Genomic DNA, 15829 nt, shown 5'->3' on the forward strand with positions numbered 1-15829 from the left:
GGGTACAAAGGTGGCCCAGAGCCCACACTCTGAGGAGGCTGAAACAAGGGAAGGATTTCCTGGCTCACTGCTGCCACTGACCAGAGGAGCACTATAAACCAGCTATTGCTCAAGTAAGAATCTGGACCTTTGTTTTTCATCTCCATCTTTGAAATCAGGGCAGGTTTGTTAGTACAAGGCAAAGAATTGCAAAATCACAGAATTGTTAGCATTGGAAGGGACCTCTGGAGATCAAGATTTGTTACAGGTCGCCTTCTCTTTCTGCCCCTTCAAACACCCCACTCCAGCACTTCCTCTGGGAGCAGGAAATGTTGCGTAATCCTAAATGTATATTATATTAGCATAATGTCATCTCAATAAGACTTTTGCTGTCTCCTTCACATTCTACATTCTGGCAAGACTTTCAAACTAAACAGAAATTATTTTTAATTATTTTTTTAATTATTTTTAATCTTGTTCTCTGTACATCAACATAATTTAATATAAACATTTAAAATTCTTAGAGGAAAAGAAACATTTTCTAAAAACTGTATAGTACATCTGCTTTTCCTCATACTGTGATCCATACTGACTTACCGGGTAACACTGAATGAAACTCAGTGCTGTTAAACTATAAAGACATATAAAGACTTATCAACAGCTTTTGTGGTACTATTTGGACTCATCAACAGGAACTGGATACTGACTGGACACTGAGTTGGTAGATATGATGATAGGTCTCACATTTTTACATATTTTAGACAATATCTAAGGTGTGCCAAGCATCAAAATATTATACAGAGATGCAATCAAATACAAACTCAAGCCTGAGCTCTGTATTGAAAAGAGGGGATGGGGTAGGTAGGTTATCAAACCTGCCTCAGCAAAGATTCTGTGCACTGTTCTTGTGGGTGGGGAGCCAGGCCTTCTGCAGATGGACGAGCTGCATGATTGTTATGAAGCCTTTGAGAAACTGGGTAGTGTTCCAGGAGAATTAATGGACCCTAAGTGACAGTGTTCTGGGAAATCTGTACATAATTGTAGTGACTGATTTCTGCTGTACATGTCAGTACTGCTAACACTGTCATCTTTATTCCACTGGAAGGTTATGGCAATTTCTTGGAGCAAACTTCAAACTAAACCATAGGTGTTTGTGACTGCATCCCTTAAGTAGCATTTCTCCTTTTGTGCTTGATTTATGAATTATAACTACTGTGTCACCATCAGTGGAGCAGGAGAGCCTTTTAAACTCCAAAGGAGCTGCTCATCTGCAAAACAGAGATGATATTTCTTCACATTTTAGATACCTCCAGAGTTAAAGCAACAAATGTTTGCAATTTGCTTTGGGATTCTGGGACATAAAATTTTCTGGTACTTTTCTGGTAACTACTAGGACTTACTCATATCAATCATGGTTTCCCAGACAGGTTTTATCTTCTATCAAACACTATAAGAAATTTAGGGTTAGGGAAAGACAGTTTTCTGAAAACTGCACTATATATTTAACAACTGCACTCCTTCTAAATATTTTCATGTGTTTTATCTTCAGGTTATTAACATCCTGCAGCAAGTCATCACTTCAGCCCAAAGGTTTGTGGAAGAAATAAGCGATGCATGAAACTGGATGTAATTAGGTCTTACATTCCGGACCCTGATGAGTGATACACAAGGAGAAGCAGAAGATGGTGAATCTCACAGAGAACTCAACTGAGAAGTGCAATATTAATCATGATATCCATGAGACATTATCCCCTGTGGTATACATATTTGTATTTATAGTAGGCTTGCCGGCTAACTGCCTGTCCCTGTACTATGGGTATTTGCAGATCAAAGCTAAGAATGAACTGGGTGTCTACCTTTGCAATTTGACTCTAGCAGACCTGCTCTACATATTTTCTTTGCCTTTTTGGCTTCAGTATGCTTTACAGCATGACAACTGGACCTACGATGAGCTGCTGTGCAAAATCTGTGGCATCATCCTGTATGAGAACATCTATATCAGCGTGGGCTTCCTCTGCTGCATCTCCATTGACCGCTATCTCGCCGTCGTGCACCCCTTTCGGTTTCAGCAGTTTCGGACAATGAAAGCAGCTGCAGTTGTGAGCATCATTATCTGGACCAAAGAAATAATGACATGCTCCTTTGTCTTCACACACGGGGAGATCAGTATGGATGCTGAGAGCCACTTGGTGTGCTTTGAGCACTACCCCATCAAACAGTGGGAGCACAACGTCAATTACTACCGCTTCTCTGCTGGCTTCCTCTTCCCCTTCTTTCTGCTGGCCTTCTCTTACTGTGGGATTTTACGAGTTGTCCACAAGAGTCCTGGCACTCAAAAGAAGAAGAAAATCCAAATTAAAAGACTAGTTTCGAGCACTGTTTTCATATTTTTAGTTTGCTTTGGACCATACCATATCCTACTCGTAGTTCGTAGTTTGTTGGAGAACAACTGCTCATTTGCTGAGAAAATATTTAATGTTTATCACATTTCTCTCCTGTTGACTACTTTTAACTGTGTTGCTGACCCACTATTGTACTGTTTTTCCAGTGAAAGCACCTACCAGAACTTTGTCAAGATGCGAGATTCTTGTCTAACATGTTTAGGGCGTCTGAGGACTGAGACGAAGGAATCCTATCCACTAAACACTACGGAAACTCCCAACAGGACACAGCATGAGCAACAACCTGGGATATTACAAATACCACTTGATGGCACCAGAATGAAGGACTGCTCTACAGCTAACATAGGCGGCCTATAGCATTAATCAACAATGGACATTAATCTTAAATCTGTGGCTATGGCTGTGTTTCTGTATCCATCTGAATTATATCTTCATGTATTACAACAGTGTGACCTCCCAAGGGCTTATGAGCAATGCTGTACAGTGAGGTTGTGTCTGGAGGTGCTTGGACCTTGACAACAGTGAGGACAGCTCATGTCGAGTCAGTTCAGTTACAATCACATGTCTGTTGATGTTGCGCTACCACTTAAAAGCTCTTGTCTTGATGACTGCGTTGACTGGAATAAGCTGGTATTCATGGTGTGTGGTTCTGGTGAATTTCTTTTGAAATGCTTTCTGTTTGCCCCTGTAGCATCTAGTGAAAATAATTCTCTACAAGCTATCATCATGTGTTGAAAAGGTCAGAGACAGAACAAATTAAATGTCCCTGTAGGAACTTTAGAAACGAAAAAACCAAAAACATTCCCGCAACATTTCTGTAACTCTCTGAAATAACTTCTCCTTCCACCAGTTTCAAAGCCTGCAGTGACCATGCCAGAATCAGACTCCTAAAACAACCAGTCCAATAATGTGAGATGTTATGAGAGAACACAGACAAGGAACTCAGCATCTGCCGAGACCGTCCGTCTGTTGTTTGACTGTTGAATCTCAGACTGTTAAACTTCATCATAGGGCTCCTATGATTTCCAGAAGTATGAGAACTCTTGGCTCCAATGGGTATAAATAATTTGGATTGTTGAGTTGGAAAAGAACAAGAGGTTGGTAGTACATGAGGCACTTCAAACACAGTGAGTCAGAGAAGCACATGAGATCAAAGACAAATTTAATTACATCTAAATTCTACTACACAATGCTGAAGTTTTGATTATGTCCTTTGCAATATGTGTGTCTTGTGCAGCACAGACTATGCAGGCAATTAAATAACAATGCATTTGTCAGAGAAACTGTTGAATGCATTCTGTTTTGCCCAGAGATACTACAGTTTAGAGTCCAGTCACTGTTCAGTAAATATAGTATCAGAAATATGATATATGAATGATCTATGTTTCCTGGTTTAGACAGAAACAAAATACAGGAGTAGGTGGAGAATATTAGCTTTTAAAGATGTGGGAGTTGTGCTCTATAGTATTGTTTCTACTACCACCTCCTCTCTAGTTTTTGTTTCAGTTTGGGTTGTTGGTTTTTTTTTTATTATACTGAAAAATCCTGGGTGAGTTTTCTTTGTGATCTGCTCATCATACATTCTTATATCTGTAACTATTACACCATGAATATTGCCTTGTCCTTTCACTTCCCCGTTTCAGACCTTTCTTAAAACACTTCTCTCTCTGCAGCCCAGAACTGATAACTTCCAGCAGTATAATCAGTGTTGTTTCTTCAGGGATTTTTTAAGTCAAAAGATTGTCTAGACAGATGATATACTTCTGGTATCTGAAATAACACAGCCTTGCTTGTCACTAGATTCAAAAAGGAATATATTCTAACAGTTTTCTGGAAACCACCTTGAGAGTGCAATATTTGATATAATTAGGGGATGTGTTTAATAAAGAATGTTTTTATTATTTTCTTCTGATATTTCTTCACTCTCTGTTTGAAACAGCTATCTTAATGGCTTTGGCCCCAAGTTTGTATTTGTAAGACTAGAGATCTTCTCCTCCCTCCTCTTGTAAAAAAGGATTCATGTCCCCACTCCCAGGAGGGGATTAGGTTTGTTTAGGTGAATGTTTGGTTTGTTTAATTATTTGACATTTCTTTATACTTAGACCACTCAGCTGGATTAATTACCTTATATCTGCATTTTTTTCTTCTGACTATTACTGCTGTTTAGTTTTATTTCCTCCTAATCTTTCATCTAATCTCCTGTCTGTTTCCAGGGGGTCGTGAGGCAGGGAGTCCCGGCTGCCCTAATGCCGTGCTTGTACGTTCTTAAGCACCAAGGCAACTACTTGGACTCCCACGGCCTGGCAGACTGCAGGACACACACGTGGTTTGTTCTAGGATTAAATATTTGTTGTCATGTTTATGCTTTACTTCTCTACAGTTACCCATGTTGTTTAAATTAGACAGCTGGAATGCAGAGCATGCTGTATTACACGGACTTGTCAGCTGAGGGATTAAGGCTTATTTGAGTTGGTACTTTGATGTGGCCAGCTTTTTGTCAGCTGCTGCAGTTTAAAATCAGATGGAAACTTTTATAGTGGAGCCCAGCATTCTGCTACAGTTCTCAGCACTTAACCTGCTAACCCACAACAGAAGGGAGGGATTTTTCTTATTTTTCCTTCCCTCTCCCCCCCCGAAGTCAATATTTTAGCAATTCTTTCTCTGTTGTAAGTGTTCAGCTTAGGCTGCAGACCTGTAACCAGCATGGCAGGAAGGTAACTCCCACTCAGAGCTTTTCCTTCCATCTCAGCCAGAACGGTCACCCAAGGGTCCTGCCATGATTGCTACACATTGCTCCTGCAGTAAATACAGTGCTTGGGACTGCATATGAGAAGGGATTTAAAAAGCACATATTAGAGAAAAAGAGAAATAAATTACTAAATTTTGTGTTTCTTAATGAAATCTGACTGTCAAGACTTGTATTTTGGGGCAACAAGAGCAAAAGCTTACTAAAATAAATTTTTTTAACAAAAGTTAGCATTTGGAAAGAATAATATACATCGTACCTGTTAGTTAATATGTCAGTAGCACACAGAGAATTCAACCAGGTGCTTCTTTTCCCAAACAGACATTTTAAAATTACGCCAATTTCATTTTGTGGGTTTTGTGTAGCAGTGAACATATGCCATCCTGCAGGGATACTAGCTTTGGCAAAAAGCTCAAGCATTCACAAGGAGTATTTTAGTTAATACTTATAGTTTGGTGACTTCTAAACATTTCTCTAATTGTGAATCTTCAAAGATTGTTTTACTGCAACATCCTTCAAGAAGGTTTCGAAGAAAATGAATCTCAAAAAAATGACTGATCTATAAAATAAACACTGGGATCTTTTGCTGCTAGACATTCATATTCACCTGTCTGGCATTAAGATTTCTGACATGTGTTCAAATATGTTAACTTTTTAAAGGCTGTGTATCCTTGGGGACTTCAGGAGATTAATGTTTAAAATATGCTGGTGTTTGTGGTATGAACTGATTTTTCTCATTCTCAAAAAGTTGTTTGTCTTGCATTGAAGACGGAAATAAAAGTCACCTGCCAGAAAGGAAAGTAGGTACAAGGTGCTGGTGGTGCTGGAAGACCAAAACACAACTGCCATTCTTACCCTGTTGGAGCACAATGGTTTGATGCTCGCCTTTTGAACCACTTCAGTCATTTTAAGACAGCTAAAGCATCAGTGCCTGAGAGGTGCAGTGTCAAATATACCCTGTCCTCTCTGCTGTGACAGCTGACAACTAGAGGAACTTCAGCCCTGACACTCATCTGGAGTTAAGGTAAAATCACAGCTTTAAATGACAAAAGTCGTGCACAATTCACAAATGTTTGCCCTGTACTGGTTTGGTGTTAGTAGTCCTATGAGATACAATTTAATTTTACTTTATTTGGTCTTGTCAGGAGCTAAATTTCTGTAACAGGAATTCGTGTAATTCAATGTTAATTTAGAAATCATTCTTTATTGCTGAATGCAAATGTTTATTAATTTCTAATCATGTTTTATTTTTAAGCATTAATTTAAATCATTATTTATGTATTCAATAATTTTTTCTTAAAAATAGGATACTCTGAAATGTCTACAACCTTTCTGTATCACCCAGAAAGGGACAAAATATAAAAATGGCAAGCTACTAATACAACAGAGGTCAGTGACATAGCCTACCCTTTACAAGGGAGGTCTGCAATGATGTCTTTATTTTCAATAGCTCAGTTAAAAATTTCTCCTTATCTCCTCACACTTTCACAAGGTAACCCCCAGCATAAGATGTTATAGGAACTACAGGAAGTGTGCAAGGGAGCTTTTACCACCGTATCTCTTACTGGAGTTTTGTTTTTAATCATCTCCCCTCTCTACTGCAGCTGTTTTCCCCACCACAAGGTATTTTTAAATCCAAGTTGCTACAAGAGTTACTTCCTGTTGCAGTTATGAGGTTAGTAAAACAAGAACAGCAACACAATAATATTTCACTGTAATTGCAAGCTTTCTTTGTAAAAGCCGGATCACCTCTTATTATATAATATCATTTAATATCCATTACCCATTATAAAATTACAGAAAAGAAAGGTTGACCAAATCCTTGTGATGATACCCTCCTCTTGCTTCACAGAGATGTGGAAAGGGTAACGATGAAAGGCTGTGGGTGGCCAAGACACCAGAGATGAAAAGTCATCTTTTTCTAAATTTTTCACACGATGTGAGAGCCTCAGGAACACAGAAATTACATGGGAGCAACTCTTGGTGCAGAAATCATTAGGGACAGTCACTTCTGTGCTTCTTGCAGCAGCTTCTCAATCATAAGCGAATGGGTGTTGTAGAAGGGCAGCCCATCCACTTCCATTTCCAGACTGGCAGTTTTCCCACTGCGGACCCCGAGCCGCACAAGTGTTTTCAGAAGCTTTTCTTCCTTAAACACCAAAGAAATAGAGTATAATTAAAATCAGGAATCAGACAAGAGCATTCATCAAGTTCTTTATTTTTATTCTAGGAGAGACTGGCAACATCCTCCATATTTATTTTGCTATCAATTTGCTAACACTTTCTTTATCTTGTCCCAAAGAATATGTTTAGCAACGGGAACTTAGGGAGTGTCAGAAGGCTTATATTCTTCACTGCTGTTTAATTACTGAATTATATTATTGTTCTCCACACTCCCTCAAACAGAATACTGGTCTCAATTCAGAAATATGAATAATTCTTTGCCTGGTTTCAAGTTCCTATATTGCACAAATCAGAATCACAGGAACACCTCCACCCAAAGTATCTCAAAAATCCATCTGTGGTTTCCCCAGTGAGACAGTTGGCTGCAGCTGCATTTTTAAAGAAAAAAAACAGAAGGGAAAGAGGATGCACCAAGAGAGCACCTGGATGGGCTGCACGCTCCCTTTCCTTTCCAGCAACTTTTGTGATCTGTGTGCCTTTTGCTCTCTCTCATTTTCAACTACTGATTTTATGAGACTTCTGGTTGCTTAGGGGAAGAGGTGTGGAGAAAAAAAATCCCTGAAATTCTGCTTCCTTGATATGCTCTGAAACAGGGTATACTTTGTTTAAAACTACAGTTATTTTCTTGCTTAATAGTAATTTAAGCAGCTTAGAAAGCATGCTCCAACTTGAGCTGTTAAAGTACACAGAGGGGAAAAAAAATCCTCATTTGTGAGCAATGGGCCAGTTAGCACAGTGGGATGAAAAGATGGGATAAAATGAGCTCTGAAAAAACACTAGTTCTAGGAACAATGAAATTACAAGACCTGGTTTCAAATGGATGTATGTCAAGCATAAACTGCTTTGCATTTGTCATGAAATGTACACAGTAAAACTCTTTCTACTCTCTTAGCATTTACTAGAGTGAGAATTTATTTCTCTAATTCTGTTACTTCTTAGCTTCCCCTACACCAACCCTGTGATAAGTTAATAAGATCTTGAAACACATACCATCTTTTCTTCCCTTTCTTTGCTAGGAATGCCCTTTCTGGTCTTTGTCTACTATTCCATTTCCATTCGCATGGAAATCGCTACTAAAACAGCAATATTTAGTATAATTTTGTAACCTGCTTCATGAATGCACTTTCTAAAGATTTGTCTTATATTTCCTGGTAAGGCATCCTAACTCTTAGCTGCAACAAAATTAAATGAGGCACTGGTTTTCTATTAAAGGAAAAATATGCATAGTTACATGGTGTCAGTCTTGACATCATGTAACAAGACAGCAATGACAGAGCTATTTAGGGAAATTATCTGGATACATTGGTAGCATAAAAATTGCTACTTTGTAATTTATAAAATTATAAATATACATCAGTTTATATCATACAAATGATCACATATATGAATGCAAATATATGCACCTGATCTTTCTGCGTGAGAGAGGTTTTTCTTAGCACTGACTGTATCCAGATGCAAAAGGACAAAGCAGATCTCTCATGCCACAAAAGAGACACCTGAATTGGATACGCAGAATGTAATTTCCAATCTGAATTGTTTCTGCTGCATATTTACATGTCAGAGCTCTCTGATCTGCTTGCATGAGGAAAAAAGGGCTTGCTTGCTTAATACTACATAACTATGCCTGATAAACTGTATTCTGTCATCAAATGCTCGTGTTTCCATTTGTAATGAGCATACACAATGTACAGTACACTTCCTTAGCTGTACAGTGCTGCAATTTGCTCACAGTTCTCTCTTCAGTGAATAATTACATTGGGAGTGGGTTAACCAGAAAAATAACAAAATTAATAGAGAAAGTAAATTCTAATTCATGCTTTATTCAAGGAAAAACTCCCTTATGAATGACAAAGCTAGTAAAGCATAGTAAAAAAAAAAAAGGTCACATCTTTATATATTTATCATGTAATTCATATTCTTATAGGTCATAATGTCAAAATAAACACTATACAGTTAATTTGTTACCATTAATAAAGCATGTAGTAAAAGCACTACAGCTTGATATGTTAACCTGGTTGTGAGATGAAATCAGGACTGGACTAGGAAGTTTAGCATTAGCTACATCTGGATATGTATGAATTATTTCACTACAGTCACTTTGCTATAAAAGAACTTCAAACATGTGAAAAATCAAGCCAATACCATAATCAAACATAAGTCAACTCCACAGCTGCAAGGTAAGCAAAGATTCAGATCAAATTGTTCCTTGCTCCTCAGTTCTCAAAAAGCAACAAATGCTTTGCAGCATCACTTGCTAAAATGCATGTAAAGCCTAATCCATGCACTTAGTTATCTTTCTGTTCAGTGGGAAGGGAGAGCTTCACAGTTCTGGGGTTTGTGGCAGAGCAATCCTGACACTGCTTGAACACAAGACTGCAGAGAAATCACCTGTGTTTCAGGAGAAGTCTTCACTGAATAATCACAATCTACAGCATGGAAAGAGTGACATTTTTTGAAGAAAAATAAAGCACATTATAAGAAAGCTGTTTGGTGCTTAGGCACTCCTTCAAAGGTCCTCTTTCCAACTACAAACACAAATATAAATACTGAAGTGGATATGTGCGGTGGCGCTCTTCATCTTACTGGGGTAATTATTATAGCATTAAATGAAGCTGGATTTTGCAGAAAGTAGCCATATAAACATAAATGGTCTGGTTTTTTATACTAATGGAGTATGCGAATACTAATGTCTTCAATCTTCTGTACTGTTTACTGTTGTGTGATTAAAGATATCCTATTTTCTTGTCACGCATTTTGTCATTTTCTCTCCTCCACAAAACTGTTTCCATTAATTTTATCTCAATAGATTTTAGTATTGCACTTTGAATAGCCCATTATTGGATCATTAATATTCCCAGCTGTATAGCTTAGTAAAACAAAAACAAGAAGGATTTCCTGTACACAATATCACATTTAATTAGGGTATCTCATTACCAGGAATTTTGATCACAGTAGTTTTTAGGATGCATCAATTTAAATGTCAAAAAACAGCAGATGAAACTAGACAGAACATCGAAAAGTGAAAAGTAGTTAATCTATTTTTAAAAAGATTGCACTGAAAAGGGCCATACACTTCGTTAAGTCAAAGGATAAGTGGTTAAATGGCTGTACCAAACGTTGGGATCAGTTTCAGCTTTATGACCTTTACATGAAAAATTACAATAGAAAGAATTAAAAAAAAAAAAAAAAAGAAGTAAGACCTACTCTAAAGTACTTAAGAGGTGCCTTGTTGGAATTTCATGCAGAACATACTGTCATCTCAGGAGAAATACTTCATTATTTTGGGCAATATCTATGGTGGATGGATTACATTTTGCTTAGCACTCTTGGAGGTCACAAACTTAATGGTTTTTCTAAGTCTCTACAGAGGTACTCTGCCAATAAAGCTAAATTTTTAAGTGCCTAAGTTATTACAAATATGTGGAACAAACCTTACTTGATCATTAAGTGTGTACATATATATAATGTGTATATATATATATATATATATATATATATATATATAAAACACTGCCAAGATAAAAATAGAGCCATGTGCTCAGCAGGATGAGCACAGATCACAGTCATTTCTCACCCCTCTCAGTTATTTTACTTTTTCTCAGTCTGAAACCTTTGCATTCCCAGAATATCACACTGCTCAGTGCTGCATTAGTCAAAACACATTTAAAAATATTCCTATGCAAGTTTTTCTCCAACTCTAATTTAGAAACATTCAAAACTACTTACAGAATAGTTCCAGTATAACTAGAAAAGGTGGCAAGATCAGAAGCAAGGTGCAAAGATCAGAAATATGGAGTGGCTTCTGCATTAGAACTGTGACTTTTGATTTTGGAAGCAGATATCTAAAGAAGACTACAACAGAGATTTAAAAAATCATGAAGGAAGTGAGCAGAAAATTTTAATCACCATACCTCAATACAAATATTTCTTGTATTGCCCCTAAAATTGTAGCACTGTCTTGTGCTTGAAGTGGCAAGATGTGAATATGTTCATATTGGAGGATTTTTATTTGCAATCTGTCTTGAATCCTTTGCGGAACAGTCTAAATACAGGGTGGCTGCTCTTCCACAAGGGATTCCCAAAAGACCTTGTGACAGCAAGCTATTGAACTGGACTATGCAGGACTTAGCACTGGTAGCCATTTTCATCTACAGGACATGAGCTAGTCACAACTCCTTGGCCCCACAGGAATTACCTTGGAAACCGAGGGAAGTGCCGATAGCCAGCCCATCTTCCTGGATAACTGCGGAAAGCCAACAGCTCTCCTCAGGTAGCGATCATGTATTTCACAGGTGCGGAGAACGTACAGAGCACAAGCAATGGCGTAGCCGCCCCAGTTAGAGACCCCTGCAAAGAGTGTCATCATGAAACCAACCTGTCAAAAAATGGCTGGGTTAGTATCAACAGTGTCAGGTACCCGGGTCAGGAACCTAAAAACCCGAGCCTGAGAACAGTCTGGACCATCCAGTCCATAACTTGGTCCTTGCTGAACACAAACACATCTCTTTTGCTGTGAATTTTATTTTGTGCTGCTTTAGAAGGGAATTTTAACTATAACATTCAACTTTTGTTGTACATTAGGAATGTACCTTTGTCCTTGAGTGGAAATCCTGAAAATTCATTATGCATTGGCACTTTAATTCTCACACAGATCACTTCTGCAGTCTTTCTTGTTATTCCTCCTTACTGAGCAACCTGGTCTAGTGAAAGGTTCCTTGCCCATGGTGGAGGGGATGGAACTAGGTGATCTTTAAGGTCTCTTCCAACCCTAGCCATTCCAGGATTTTATGATTCTGTGATTTTATTTACTGCGAGATTTTTCAAGAATACTCAGGATTTGCCCAAATATTTCCAATTAAATGCACTTTCTTCATGGAACATTCTTAGTTTTCCAGCTCTTCCGTAGCCACAGGTTCTTACCTCTTCAGAAAATGGACATAATACAGAAATAGATTCATTTTCCAGGGATGACTTGGTCATACACAGAAAGGGCCAATACAAATTACTTGTAAAGACAAACGTTTCCCTGTCAGTTCTATTCTCAAACATCAGCTACTCTCCCACTCCACCAAAAATCCCTTACCAGCTACAACAGTAAAATCAGCTTCAACATCACAAGCTATAACATCTCCATTTTTTATGTGCTTCTTTACGGCATCTTTTACTTTGCCCATTCCTAATTCATTTCCTCCATCTCCAACACCTTTAAAAGAGAAAAAGACAAAATGAGTATGAACTCAACATATAACTAACATTCCATTTAGAAAGCATCCAATGTCTTCCCAGTCACTGTGACAGTTTATAGCTCCATATGAGACCGTTTATTTTCAACCCAAAACCAGAAGACTGTGAATTAAATAGCTGAAAGTATCACCTACCACATGCCAACCTGTAAGTGTAAATATGCAATGTACACTGTGCGTTGTGTGCATGCAAAAGAAATCAAAATTATCAAGTGCTTGTGAACTGCAGACAGAATTAACACAGTAAACTTTGCTCATGGAAGGTCTTAAATGAGCTTTCTATATAATGTGTTATCATTAGTAAAATAGCAAAAATAGAGAGGGAAGATAGAGAATTAATTCAAAATAACTCTGAAAAATTAGACAGTTCTATAATAAAGCAAGTATAGAAAACTTTGGCTTGTTACAAGCTTTAATTTAAAAATGAGAATAGAAGTAGAAATTGCAGAATGACAAGCAAAAATATACGTGAGGACTTTGGCAGAAGTCAGACTGACTGCACTGCTCATCTGCCCTACACAGACCACTGTCGTTGTGCCACAGTATAGGAGAGCCCAGCCCTGTGTACTATTACTGTTTTAATTTTCCATCACTTATGGAAGAAAACAGCTAGTCTTTCCTTTTTTAAGTGTTCTTATGTACAGGATGTGGTGTCTTGATACTTTTTGTCCAGAGAGAAACATTATGCATTTGTCTTAGTGATTTAGAAACATTATGCATTTGTCTTAGTGATTTCAGTAAAATCAATGGGACCTGTGTCATTTCAGGAAAATTCTGGGTAACCCTAGGTTTGCGGCATAAAATTGCTGGATGTCATTCAGAGATCTGGAGATAAGAGTAACATACAAACTACACAAAAGCTGGGTAGTACCTCTAGTCTCTTAACAATATATTAAAAAACACATACAAAAAAATCCATCTATTTAGTCGGAAACCAAAATTTCTCTTTCACCTGTTAGTCTGAATGGCATCTTTTTAGTTTGAAGATTTTAGAGACTAATCCAGTCAATGTCTGTGTAATAGAACAGTGAAGAGCTCCAAGTCCCCACTGTGATATATGATTTGAATTTGAAATGTGACTGTGCTCTAATGCACAGCATGTGTTACAGGAGAGAAATTACAATATTTATAATTTATACTTCAAGCCCTGAAAATTGGTAAATTTAACACTTTTAGTAACTGCATAAATATCTCATATGTAACAAATTTCTCCTTTAAGTGAAATGGAAAGTTATTTCTCAGCAGCAATGTTTTATTTAACTCTTTTAAGTCTATACAGTCAAGTGGAGCACATGTCTTACATAAAGGATTTGCCATGGAACAGCTGATATTTTTTCTTATCTGCTTTAATAGTCTCTTCACATTTATTTCACTGTTGGGATTTAATGCTGCTTTCTAAAATCTGTTTGTTGGTGGTACTTTTCAAACAGATAAATGGTATAATCCTGCTGCCTCTATCCTTATATACAAATATGGAAGTTCTACTCTTTTGTAAGAATCCCACACAATGTTTTGATTTTTCTTATGTTCAAAATGCAAATTTTTGCTTTTAATATTCTTTAAAAAGGCTAAGATGAATTCTTGTCTTTTTAAGATCATCAACAGCTTCTTTAACTGAAAGATATCAATTGTTCAGGGCTTTTTGTATTAGTCCTGCTTTGCTTTTCTTGCCTTAGTGGAAGTCTCACCAGGACGGCTGCACAATGAGTAGATCTACTGCTGTGGATGGATCCCATTAGTGTGACACTGGGAGGAAAAGAACACCCCACTGAAAAGCTTCCTGTACCATCTTTCTTCTCCCTCCACACATGGGCAGGGGACTGCATTTACTGTAGGTCTCCAGAGCGAAATTCACCTGACAAAATGCAGCATCTCCACATGTGCCAGTCAGCTCGACTTCTTTTAATGTCAGCAGAGAGAAACAGACCCTTCACATATTCAGTTCATCTCATCCCAAGGCAGACATCTCAAATATAGATGTCTGAAAATAGGCAAGATGAATCCTCTTCTACAGGCCCGAGAGCTTTTCAGGCAGAGGAAAAATAGTTCTGCCGGATCTTCCATGTAAGTTTTCACTGACTACATTGGTTTCTGAAATTACATTCATCAAATGTGCAGGAAATGTCAGTCTTCCATGCTAAAGATCTTTTGTATAAAAAGGAAACATGTGTGACCCCATTTTTTCATGCAGTACTTCGGAAAGCTTTTAATCAGCTCCTATATAAATAGTATATAGCTATGTCAATTGTATGACAGCTGAAAAGAAATAGCATGGGGTTCCAGTAGCATCTCTTAGTCTTTAATTTCAGTCTTGTGTGAAAAATGAGTCCTTCCAACCTCAGCCTTTCATGTCTTCTTGTTTTGTACATTCCTGAAGGTTGCTGCTTACTCCATGAGTTTTTATGGTATTGGTACCCATACAATAGTAGGCATTGCTCATACTTTGTTTGTGGTCAGGCTACAAGATCTGATTTTTTTAAACACAGATCTTGTTTTAAATGCAAAACTTAACAGCAACTAATCAACACATAACAAATGTTGTAACATTTCCCCTCTCCACCTACTGACACAGTACTTCTTGCCACTGAGTCCACTATACAAAGACTTCTGTAGGCTGAAAACATGATCTTCCTGGTATTCTAGTTTATAAGGTCATCCAAGTATTCCACCCTAGTGCTGTACAATATCAGCATTTATTTTGGAACTAGACATATGCCTCCAAATTCCTACTGACCATGAAGACAGTCAAATATAGCCCCATCAGAAAAAAAAATTATCCTAATCAGTAGCAATACACTGCTATATCAGCAAAGGGAGGCAAAACACAAAGGCCACAGCCCAGTGGCCTCATGAAGCTAAGCTTTGCAGAAATACATTGAAATACCCAATAGCCAACCCAAGAAATCGTAACCCAAAATTACAAAACAGACACAAAAAGTTAGTGTGATAAGCAAAACAAGAAATGTTAACCAGGTAACAGACAATGTAAGAAACAATTACATTGTATTTCTATGGACACTCAGTTCTCCAGTGTAGAATATGCACTACACAAATCAGAGCAGATCCCTTTATTATCATTTGAAGCCTCTAACTTATTAAACCATTTCCAATGTAGATGTCTCTTTAGAGAAAGTTCACAGCACTGAGACAGAGTGAATCTGGGTAACTCTTTTCTTCTTATTCACAAGCCTGTGGTATTTTCAATTAATGACATTTCACAGTATATTTGAACATTCAGCCAACGTTTGAAACAAACTACATTCTACTGAATAGAC

The 15829-nt window shown here is 37.7% G+C and overlaps 2 protein-coding genes across 3 annotated transcripts in view; one reads left to right on the top strand and one right to left on the bottom strand.

The window, feature by feature from the left end:
• Nucleotides 1–1583: 1583 nt before the first annotated feature.
• GPR68 (G protein-coupled receptor 68) lies at nt 1584–2738 on the top strand. Its single transcript, XM_027885323.1, has one exon. It carries the CDS (start codon nt 1662–1664, stop codon nt 2736–2738), a length of 1077 nt encoding a protein of 358 aa, XP_027741124.1. The 5' UTR covers nt 1584–1661.
• A 4313-nt stretch (nt 2739–7051) lies between these two features.
• The window catches only part of DGLUCY (D-glutamate cyclase), a 48029-nt gene continuing 39251 nt past the window's right edge, over nt 7052–15829 (bottom strand). For both annotated transcript variants that reach the window (XM_027885322.1, XM_027885321.1), the window contains 3 exons: nt 12395–12514; nt 11507–11658; nt 7052–7276 (listed from right to left, as the gene is read on the bottom strand). In XM_027885322.1, the coding sequence (XP_027741123.1) occupies nt 7133–7276; nt 11507–11658; nt 12395–12514 (416 nt within the window). In that variant the 3' untranslated portion in view covers nt 7052–7132. The remainder of the gene's footprint in view (nt 7277–11506; nt 11659–12394; nt 12515–15829) is intronic.

The sequence above is a fragment of the Empidonax traillii genome, unplaced genomic scaffold (genome assembly GCF_003031625.1).
Source record: "Empidonax traillii isolate 1590-97213 ecotype Southwest subspecies unplaced genomic scaffold, ASM303162v1 scaffold164:size861626, whole genome shotgun sequence".
Taxonomy (NCBI): domain Eukaryota; kingdom Metazoa; phylum Chordata; class Aves; order Passeriformes; family Tyrannidae; genus Empidonax; species Empidonax traillii.